At 37.7% G+C, this 12,132-nt stretch overlaps 1 protein-coding gene across 1 annotated transcript in view; it reads left to right on the top strand.

Annotated features, from left to right (window-relative positions):
* si:ch211-266k8.4 (carabin) overlaps positions 1-12,132 on the top strand; it is a 61,870-nt gene that overhangs the window by 46,687 nt on the left and 3,051 nt on the right. The window contains exon 15 of the mRNA XM_053235544.1: positions 617-826. Within this exon, the coding sequence (XP_053091519.1) occupies positions 617-826 (210 nt within the window). The remainder of the gene's footprint in view (positions 1-616; positions 827-12,132) is intronic.

Genomic DNA, 12,132 nt, shown 5'->3' with positions numbered 1-12,132 from the left:
ATGTATGTATGTGTAAGCGTGTACGTGTGGGTGTACATGCATACATGTGTGTGAGAGTGTGTGTATGTATGCGTACATGCGTGTGTGTCTGTTGGTCTTGCTGTCTCTGTGTCTGGGTTGTTATCGTTTTTTTGCCAGTTGGACTTATGATAATGAAAGAATGTTTGTTAAACATTCTTGTTGCTCTATGTTAATTTCGTTATGTTATATGTTCATTTGTTAAAATGTTATATGCTGTATGTTGTTGCTCTGTCAATTTCGGTGAAAATTTCTTCATCTTCAAACACCAGTTTGAATGCAATTGGTTAATTCTGAGCACAGTCACATGCCACTTTATTAATCTTTTCTTTTTTTGGGGCTATATCCCATTAAAGGTGAAAAAGGTCATTTTAAGATTATTATTTTTTTTACATCACCAAAACCTGCAGTTTTAAGAGGGGTGTGTAGACTTTTTATATCCACTGTATAATATCTTCAGGAAGTTTGGATGGTAGTAGTGCAGTGCGTATATGTATATTTCGCATGTTAATACAGTATGTCATCCTATAGAATGGTGTATGAAAGGTTGTGTTGTGTTGTGAGATGTAGCTGATAAGCTGCTGGTGGTTCTCTGTAGTGCATCGTTGCCCCTCCGGAGGCTGCGTTCGGGTCCCGTGGGTCGAGTGGCACGCAGACGCAGCAGTGTCCAGTCCACCCGGGTCAGATCTGTCATACATCGGACTCACAGAGGTACGGCCCAGTGTCTCACCAGCCCCATCCCAAACTCCTCCCGCTCTAAACCAGGCCGAGACGAGGCTAGCGTGGAGCGTCAGGAATCCCCACACAGGTAAGAGGACATGTACACGACTTAAAGAATTAGAAAGGTCAATAGTTACATAAGCTTTGATACTTGTGTTCCATTCAGACTGTAGAGAAGTGTGGTTTAGTGTCAAAGCTCCAGTCTTTCTTCATGACCATCATTATCCTGTGTTTGGGCTTTACCCAAGGCGCGAGCGCTCAGGGTGGCCTCTTTAATAGCTGTCAAATGTCAAACATTTCCTTAAGCACTTTAAATTCTCATTCTCTTTGGCTACGTGTTGTCCTTGCTGAACACTCGGTTGCCATAATAATTGTTTAATCCAAGCCTAATTCCACACATTTATCAAGATTAATCATGTTAGTCTGTTTTTTCCTGGAGCCTCCTGATTTTATTTTGTTAGCCTGATTCGATCCTTCAGGATTAGATTTTCATTGTAACACAAATGTCAGTGCTGCAACTCCGAGCCTCCAAAGTTCGCCTGATCTTTAACACTTTCAGACCTGTAGGACTTTTTCACTCTTGTGTAAATTGCAGACATCATCATGAACCAGTCAGAAGAGATTATAGGCTATCTACCAGAGCCAGTGAACTACACTGGCGTGTTTTTTCCTTCTGAATAAGACACTCTGAGCATCACTTTATCCGTCACCAGCCAAGATATTGGATGAAAATTGATATATATCCAAAACCAAGGGCTTAAACTGGTGTGTAGGAGGTGGAGGAGCTTCGTTCATGGATACCAACAATAGGCCTCATTTACTTTTAGACATAAAGTTGTGTCTAAAAGTTTTTGTGGCCAAACCAAACCAGAAATTTGTGCCGGATTTGCAAAGGTTTTGGCTATGCTGATTTTCTTCCTACTCACGTAGGTATGTTGATAAATGCCAGTTAGTGGTAAAAGCTGATTTACATTAAACACTTACAAAACTCCATAAAAGGCAAGGCTCACGTAGAGCTGAAAACACCAATATGACTACTAAACGGTGAAAGAGCGACTCCTAAGTGCAGTGTGCAAAAATAAAATAGTACAAATGGGAAAATAATATTAATGTAATGGATAATAGTAATTAAAATAGTATAAATTTTATCTAAAAGTAATGGTCCAATAAAAGTAAGACAAATAATAAAATCAGGTTAAATGCTAAAGTGGAAAAAACTATTTTTTTTTTAAAATCAGTGATTGATAAATGTTTGTTGGTTGTGTTCCTGATCTTTGGTGTAGAAAAAGAAATTGATTTGCTACACTTTTTAGCCCTTATAATGCTAAGTGCATGACTTACAGGGTTAAATTCCTCTGTAGTGGAAGTGAAAGAGTGTGAGTCATTGATGTGATTGAGATCTGCAGCGTTACACTTATTTCTCTGGAGCTGTGTTTATTTACTCTTCTAATGAACAAGCATTTATTTCCATTTCCTGCTCCTATTCACCTCACCTTTTTTTCCATTCTTCAAAGCTGAAGTTCAGGTTCTAGTAGATCCGTGCGCGCACACGAACACACACACACGCACACACACACACACACACACACACACACACACACACAGGTGGAAAAGCTTGTAGGTGTGGAGGAAAGATGAAAGAAGCCCTGCTCTCTGCTCGGTTATGACAGCAGTCATGTTAAAAAAAGATAATGTTTAAGGCACCCGTATCCTCTGCCTGTCCCCAGAGGCCTGATCCCTGACATTTACACACACACACGAACACACACGTGTACAAATTTGGCCCAGCCTGGAAAAAAAAAAAAAAAAAAAAAAAAAGAAAGCACCTGGTCTTTTCACATTGTGACGTTGATCTCACTGGAGCCATTCTGCAGAAGTCATTACATTTTATCATTTCAAATGGAGTTTCTGAAGCGAGCATGAACACAAAGCTGTTAAAGGAGCCGACTGTGTTAGCAAGACTGCAGACTGAGTTTTCAGCTAAGTTGTACCGGGTCTCAGTTTACTGAGTTTCCCAGAAAACTCACTTCCTGAAAAAAACATTGACAAATCATCCAGCTTTTTAAACTGCCAGTCTCCTCTGTGAATTGCTGTCATGATGTCTCTGATGGATAATCATCAGAAAAACAAACACTGCATGATTTGTTGACAGAATGCATGCACAATGCACACAAATGCATAACCAGGCTTGACCAGTGAAATGTTCCTAAAATCTCAAAAAAACACTACAGGCTTTTTGCTATAACAGCTGTTTGCTAATGATTTATTCATAAATGACACATGGTGCTTTGTAACAGTTTATTTCCAGCTTTAACGATGTGGAACGTCCGCAAAACAAGTTACTTCCTGTTCTCACTTACGTTAGAGCAGCTATAAACTGTCATTCCCTCACCAGCCTGTCTTTTTTCCTCTGTCTTGAAGTTAAGAAGACAAAAAATACAGCTTTTTTCATGTTACAGAGAAACGAATAAGTGTAAACTCCTCTGTCCTGAAGACTTAACGTTATAGCTTTACCTCGGACTGTCACAAAGCACTGACACTGGAGACTCCTTCCATAAACGTTAAATAGTATCGTCTTACAGAAAACTTCTCCATATTATTCTTTGTTAAATAACAACACATTTTTAATCTGATTATTATTAGTGTTAGATTATGGAGATTGTCCACCATACAAGTACCTGTGTAAGATGTTACTGTATAATATACTGTATTAATAATACCTGAGATTTGATTTCCAGCTGCACTACTGTCAGCAGTGCTGTTATAGAGAAATGAATCAACACCTTCTGACTAACAGCTTTGAGAATTTAGCAGTGTGGTGGTATTATTATTTTTAGTTTGTAGGTTTATAATCATGGGAATTGGTTTAATTTCTTAATATTTAATTATGCTATGTCACACTACATCGCTAGTCTGCCTAGCTAGCGAGTCAGCTAACTAAGTCATGTAGGTTGTGGCTTTTTTTCTGCAAGATTTTTTGATGCAGTCAAGTTGAATTTTTTCAAGTTTTTTCAAACTTGATTGCTAAGATACCTAAACAATTATATATTATACAAAACCAAAAACTCAGTGGTAGAAGTTCAAGATTAGGCCAAGATCAGCTTTTAAGATTTAGCTTTTCTTCTTCTTGTAATATGAACTTTAGAGTTGCTTTTCAGAGGAAAGCTAATTACAGCTGAGGGGAAAATATTAAATACACTAGCTAAGAGTTACACTTTTTTCGAGCTTAGGAATAAGTATTTAAATGTAGTTGTGCTGCCAAAACTCATCCTTCTTTAAATGAAGCACAAACATTACAATCTTAGTAGATGATACACACTAATAATAATAATAGTAATAATAATAATAATAATAATAATAATAATATGAGAAGGATAAAGTTCATGAATGAACTTTGATGTTGGCTTGGCAGAGCACGCTATAAGTTAAACGATTTTACAGAGTATCATTGTCATTGAGTTTAAAATGTTAGAACATTTAACAAGCATGTAAATGCTAAAAGGCTAAAAGTTTATAATACGTAACGGTTAAAATGTTAAAAATTTTGAAATTCTTAAAGGTTAAAGACTTCAAATGCTGAAATGCTGCTTTGATATTCCACGTGGTTGCTAGGTGGTTGCTATGCTAACTCAGGTGGTTGCTAGGGTGTTGCTACTTGGTCGCTATGAACAGTTAAGAATGTAAAGGGTAAAAAGCCAATGCACGATCAAGAAAACATTTTTACTGTATGCCTAAGAGGGAAAAAATGCAAATTGGAGCATTCATACGTGACAACTGTAATTCCGATCCTTCCCAAAAGCACATGCACGCTATTCCCGTATAGGATCTACGAAGACATGGAAGACATTTGCAGTGAGGAGGAGGAGAAGAAGAAGAAGAAGAAGAAGGCAACATAATTAGTGGAATTGTAGGGCTCAGGGATCAGTGATCAAGTGCCCTAGAAAGAGTTGTTTCTATTTCTAGAAGGTTTTGAAGGAATCTGCAGAACAAACAAAGCTGGGTTAAACATCCCGACATTGCAGATACATGTTAATCTTATCATCGTGTTTGTCCTTGTAATTTCTGATTCATCTCTTCAGAATGTTGTTCTACTCTTTCACACCAATTCCATGATCACTTCTGAGCTTCTCGTTTAACTCCAGACTGCGTGCCGCAACCTTTCTGAATGTTAGCTGGATAATTACAAAAGTGGTCTGACTTGATATTCCAGCATTCTTTCTGCAGGATGAGGGAAGGTGGTACAGTGAGTTCGCTCCGTTTATCGTGTGTGTAACTCGAGCTGAACGAACTGAAGCGTCTGCGTTTCAGCAGTGGCACATTTCACTCCGTTTTTGTGGTTTGTGGTTTCGATACTTTAAAATAGCTGGAGTTCTTTCTTTGATGGCTCGTTTCGGGTGTATAGAGTATCGGGATTAGATCCGAACAGGGATTATGTACATAAAACACTCAGGTGTACATGAGACAGTGCAGAAATTTTATAATCTACATTAGGATTTTTTTTCATGTATAGCCAATTATTGCTTCTAAAACATAATATTTCCGTATATTATGAAAAATAACATATTTCCATTTGGTGTGTCAGGATTCCTTAAATATTTATATACAGTTGGGGTCACAAGTTTACATACGCCTTGCAGAATCTGCAAAATGTTAATTTATTTATTTTTTTAAATAAAAGGAATCATAAAAAATGCATTTTGTTTTTTTATTTAGTTCTGTGCAGAATAAGCTATTTCACATAGCAGATGTTTACATGTAGTCCACAAGACACAATAATAACTTTACACAAATGAACCAGTTCAAAAGTTTACATACGCTTGATTCTTAATAATGTGTGTGTTACCTGGATGATCAATGACTGTTTTGTGATAGTTGTTCATGAGTCCCTTGTTTGTCCTGAGCAGTTAAACTGTCCACTGTTCTTCAGAAAAATCCTCCAGGTCCTGCACATTATTTGCTTTTCCAGCATCTTCTGCATATTTGAGCCCTTTCCAGCAGCAGTTATATGCAGACAATTGAGGGTCTCGTACACAACTATTACAAAAGGTGTAAACATTCACTGATTCTCAAGAAAGCAACATGATACATTTAGAGCCGGGGGGTGTAAACTTTTGAACAGGATGATTGGTGTAAATTGTTATTATTTTGTTTTCTGGGAAACACGTAAATATCTTATGTAGCTTCTGAATGGCAGTATTAAATGGAAAAAAAAAAAGGATCTTTAAACAAAATAATAACAGTTAACACCAATCATCCCGTTCAAAAGTTTACACCCCCCTGGCTCTTAATGTAGTGTTATTTTCAGATTTCACAGTCAGTTGAGCATCGAATTATGGACTCAGATAGCATAGTTTACATTAGTGCTTAGTGATTAGTGTAATACCGCTTAGAAAACAGGGATTAGCACATATCTGGCAACCCTACCAGAGCCAGGATAGGTACTGCACTTGAATTGCTTTGTATTAAACGCCTGCATGTTTGCACATCCTTTTTCACATGATGTATGTAAGAGCATTAGCGAGCATAAGGGTGCGGAGAGAGGTGAAGGTCCTGCATGTCTCTCATCCTCCCGCATCCTCAGGGAAGTCGTCATGATGAGGCTGGTGGTGCAGTCACTCAGTCAGTCAGGCAGTCAGTCAGCTCTGAACCGAAACAGCACACAGGAACCTACAGAAAGCGTCCTGAGAGCAGGAGGGGAAAACAGACAGGCCCTCTTCCCCAGGGAAACATGACTACTCCACACTCTCACACCACACAACTCCAGTAGCGCTGACTTATTCATGACTCTCTTCTGAATTTCCCAGCATTTCCCATCTGTTCTTCTTTTTTTTTTCCCACACTCAGCTGGGATCAGCCTTTTTTACGGGATGTGTGTTAACCCTGTGTATTTAGAGCCCAGTAATTAGTAATTTAATATTAAGTTTCAGCGCTCAAGGACTGTAATCTGAATTCACCTTAAGCCAAATATCATCGATCATAAAGATTTGTTTCTTTAGACTTGCACTGAAGCTAAAAGGTAATTTAGTTCATTTAAGCCATGAAAGGCACCCAACATCTTTCCATACAGTCCTGTGTAAAACTCTTAGGCACCCTAATTTTTTTGTACAAACTTTGTTATAGATTTATATTTTATGACTTTTGATTTAGTACAAAAACATTTTAGATTTCCAAACATTAGTTTTCCAGCACAAAATTACATGTTACAGAAAAATGTTTGTATGTCAGTAAAGAAAGCAGCAGATTACATAAGAGACACTTTTCAGACTGAAAACATAATGAAGGCTGCTGGGTTTCGCTGCAGAAATAAGAAGCGAGTTGACAGTCAAAGTCTCCAGAAGAACTGTAGAAACATTTAAATTCATTATTTTTGAAGGCATCTTTGCTCTACAGTATTTCTTTGCATGTACTGAAGACTTTTGCACACTACTGTATATAGAGCATATGTGTGTGCTTCAAATAACATTTTAATAACATTCTTGTAAAATAGCAAGGATTATTTGTATCTCCATATTTAAGGTCATAGTGGAAATATACTTCCATTTACAGAAGTTACAGGTTTTTTGGTGTGGTTCTGCCATTAAACTTTGGGGGCGGAGCCTAAGGCTTTCTTTCACACTCGCTACAAGACGGGCAAAATGTGTCGGTCACTGCAGAGTGTTTCAAAAAGCTGAAAGAAGCCCTAAATTACGAGCTCTTTTTTTTTAATACCTGACCAATCAGGTCACAGCTTGTGGTCGCAACAGGGAGGAAGAAAAATAAGTCTTATTGATGAGGGAGCATAAAGCCAAAGCTCCTCCACTTCTTCCTCCTCATCATCGTAGTTAAATATGGAAGGAAAAAATAGAAAAAAAGGGCCTAGTGTGAAAGCAGGCTAATGGGACTGACAAATGATAAATTCATTAGCCACCTCACTGGATAAGTAAAAGCTCCACTTTGTTGCCCAGTTACATGTTGTCTAGAACGTTGACTTTGGTGGTAGCTAACATAAAGTAATAACATATGGTGAGCTGGCTAGCTAGCTAAGAGCATTAATACGCATAAAAAAGTAAACAGTTTCATGGTCTTCGTGTAGCATGTTGCATTTACACCCTACAAAAAATACCAACACTTAGGTATGAGCAGTGATGTTCTGTTATTACATTGTACATAAAATGCAATGCGTCTATACTTTTTCTCCATGTGTCTAACTGCATGCTGACGGCGTGTAGTAAGCACGAGAGTTATATGACAGGTCTGTCACTGTTTCCACATACCTGTGTGTCCCTGATTCTGTAAAGTGCATCTGTCATCCATAATTAATTCACCTAGTAAAAAACGTTCTCCCGTCAGTCGAGCCTCGGTCGATGTGTGTAGTGCAGCAGGCGCTATAGTTACATTTAAATATACACAAAAAAAGTTTTGCTTTGTGAAAGTAAATAAGGAGTATATTATTTTTCTTTTTCTGGTTGATAAATTTCTCTACCAGACAGCTACAATAATAAAAAAAAAAATGAAATTGCTTGTCACGGGTGCCCAGGTTACTGATTTGGTCACAATGATAGAATAAATCACTCACATTTCTTTGTCTTGCATTAAGGAACAAAGTGATTTCAGTTGCCCAAGATAGATGCTGTCATAATCCTACACCATTCAGCTACATGGTGAAGTTTTATTCCTGTTTATAGCTTACAGGAGGTCATATTGAATCCTAAACCACATCAGCACGTCCGTGTGACATCACTGAAGAGCTGGACGTGGTTTGAGGCAAGATTTGGTGAGATAGACCTCCATTACATGTTTGTGACATTAGCATTGTAGCTATGTTGGAAAAAAAAGTTTCTTTAACATTTATATCCAGGCATTAATGTGTCTGACTGTTTGTGCTGCTCCAGGATCAGTTAGAGGTAAAAAGTAAAAAGTTTATCGTGGATCAGCTCTCTTAAAGCTGTACTGAAGTGTGTTAATGTAAGCCGTTGTTCTTCCTGGTGAGGACTGAAGCATTTTCATGGACTTCGTCCCATGCTCTTTAGCCACCCACGTGAAAAGAGCAAATGTTTCTCAGTGGATTTTTCTCACACAGTCAATGTGCTGACCTCAGTTTCCTTAAAGAAATGTGCAGCTGCGTCCCCTTCCTAAATTTCTGCATCTCCGGCACGGTGAAATCTCACCCGGCTGGCCCATGATCTCTAACTTCCTTTTAGTGCTCTTAACTTCATCAGATACTGGAAAAAGGCTTTACATTGGAGAAACTGGACATGTTTGTTCTTTAAAAGGCCCTCAGGCTGTTAAATTAACTGTTCTTAATTAACTATTCTTAATTAAGTGGAAACTCTTCAGTTTCCACTTGGATGCTGCATTTGTTTTTTAGTTCACTAGTTTGTTTGCAGTGAGGGCACGAGTAGTAAGAATTCCCGCTCAATGCAGCTTTTAGTACAGCAGGCAAAAAAAATTGTTTATGTCTCGCTTGGTAACCATAGCAACAGCAACATTAAGTACAGCTAGCACATATCCAACAAGTATAGCACAGGTATTTTAAACCAACAGATTACATGACATTACATGAAGTTAAGAAATTTGAGCGAAACTGTCATACAACATTAAAACAGTGATATGAGCGGGAGATGATGAATCAGCTTCAGCTGTGTGGAAACAAGCTCCGCCCACTTGTTCCTGCATAACACACTCCCCAGTTTACCCTCAGACACAACAAATTTTAATGAAACACACCCTATATTATGCATATTGCCATAGTGAGCCAATTAAAGGAAAGTATTCATCAGATTTCACCTGTTCACGATGTCAGGAAAGAAGTAAATGAAGCAGATATACATCAGCGAAGCTGAGTAAGAAGTGCTGAAAATAACATTTCAGCATCCTCAAAAATGGCACAAAAGCAGAACGTAAAACTTAAGATAAAATGGTAACAGTTTGACAGAAGGAAAATATGGTCCAAGAGGTTTGTCCTTTTTGCACTACTTTCTTTTTTACTGAAATTAATAGCAGCATGTAGGCTAGGTGCATATAGATAATTATAGATTTATTTCTTATAAAGCCATTTAGGGCCTAAATCAGGTAGAACATTCAGAGAGTAAGATTTAATAAGTCTTTCTAAATATAGACATGTTCCCACCCTCCCATCTGAAAGTCTTACATAATTAACCAAATCATAAATGAGTGTTAATGTTGATATGAAATTATTTAATAATGGCAAAAAACCAAAAAAGCATTAAGAAGTGTCTCTGAATAGCCTGTGTGTGTGTTTTATCTCTGTATGGCTCCACATCTTCAGCACAAAGCTTGGTGCTTTTAGTACATTAAGGCACTTTAATTACTCAATTAAAAGACTAATGTGTTTATAAAGCCCCAATTCTGTGCACTGTGATTCACAAATTACATGTTTCCACATGTGCAATTATGATTATTACTGTTATTTCTAGTTGTATTGTTCATTATGCTACTCTATATACAATATTTAATACTATAATACTATAATGCTACAATGCTAGAGTATAATTATTAAGGATGCTGGCATTACCTTTGGTTATTTAGCTCTAAAGCAAGCATTTGTCAACTTTTTTAAATGTACATTTCAAACTTCCACGCACTCCAATCAGATGTGATGCTAGTTTTATGATCAGATTGAACTGTATGAAGATTTTTAAATACAAACCTATCAGTGAACATGAAAGAAACCAATCTGGAGTTCATATGAGATCCAATTCATTTGGAATGATCTAATACAGACAAGTGGAGGGGTGTCTTCAAAAATCATGGAGAAAAATAAACATGATCCGAGCCAAAAATAATGAAAGTATCAAGCATGTGATCAGTAGGAAACAGGTTCACAGTGATAACTCGACTGTAAATAGACGTACGTGTGCAGTCTGCTACAAACACTTGACGAGGCTACGCTTTTCATATTTGGTCAGTTAAATAAGAACATGTTGTTATTCATGGTTATTCATGGTTCATGGTTGTTATTCACAAGTAAATAATGCAATTTCTATTTTAATTTCTTTAATAGTGGCCTAAACCAGCTATAGGAACATAAAGTGCATTTTTGTGCTTTAAGAAATTTTGTCCACTTGCAGTAAAAGTGAGAGTGTATTGTACTGAATGTATTAAAGATACAGCCATGATGTTTTGCCTAAACACTTAAAATTTGTGTAATAAGATTTCTTTTTCTGGACATTAAACCTGATATAGAACAACCACATGCTAGCTAAGCATGCTAGCTAAAGTTTAAAAATGCTATATTCGATAATGCTCTTTCACCAACCAGCAGTGTTCAGGACAGCAAGCTCTGTGCCAGCTGTTAAAATAAAATAAAATTAAATTTAAAAAAAGGCTCTACCTGTACTTAGGAGTACTAAAAAAATATTTTTGGAGCTACAGACTAGGAAATTAAATTATTCCTGATCTATCAGGAATATATAATGTGTTAAATTACATTCAGGGATCCTTTATCACCACAACAGACGAGGAACTAGACAGCATGAGAGTGTGAGAAAGAGCGAGCAGGTGAGAAAAGTGAACCAGAACTTGGCTAAGAGGTGGAATATAATGTCACTTCTGTTTGCACTAATCTGTGCCTACTTCAGTGCCAGGCGTGTTTCTGTCAAACAACATTAACCTTCCTCTGATCTCATTTCTATCAACCCCCCTTAATAATCCCCCCTTCATGTTTATTTGCCAGGCCAGAGCGCTGTCACTCAGGATTAGCCGTCGGTGCAGCTCTAAGAGCCGGGCCTCTCTTTCCCCGCAGCCTGTCTGGAGCTGCTGTCTCCGCATGGCTCTGGCTTTTTGTGGACATCGATTGTTTTTCAGAAATAAAGCTGTGATTCAGTGCTTCACTGCAGGCTCGGAGCATCTCACCACGCCGGCATACAGCTTAAATTCAGCATGCATGAGGTCTTTAAACTAATCTCCTGCACACAATCCCAGCGGCGCTCAGTGTGTGGGACAGCTGGTAGACACACACACACACACACACACACACACACACGCATTGCAGAACCAGGTGTTGTGGAGCTGCAACAAAGCATGTTTTAATCAGAGAGCTTGTATAATGCGTATGTTCTTTATACCACAGTGCAGTCGAATTCTTCATTCTGATTGATCAAAAGGTGTTGATTAATTGTCTATAAGCTCAGCTCCGACAGTAGTTCCAGCTGCAAGGGAAATCACAGGTTTATATCAGTGTGCAAGGTCTAATATGTTATTGTTTCTATAATAACAACTTGCACAGAGACTTATACGGCAGACGCTTCACATCATTTAAAGCTAATAACAAACGGATTTTAAAAATGTGTTATTATTTGTCAAAGGAAAACATACAGTATAATTGTTGATATGGTGAATTTTTCTGTAAGGAGAAGTTTATTTAACATTTAAGGAAGGAGTCTCCAGTGTCAA

The sequence above is a fragment of the Pangasianodon hypophthalmus genome, chromosome 7, assembly GCF_027358585.1.
Source record: "Pangasianodon hypophthalmus isolate fPanHyp1 chromosome 7, fPanHyp1.pri, whole genome shotgun sequence".
Lineage (NCBI taxonomy): Eukaryota > Metazoa > Chordata > Actinopteri > Siluriformes > Pangasiidae > Pangasianodon > Pangasianodon hypophthalmus.
The sequence above is the reverse complement of the archived record's forward strand: the minus strand, read 5'-3'. Positions and strand labels throughout refer to the sequence as shown.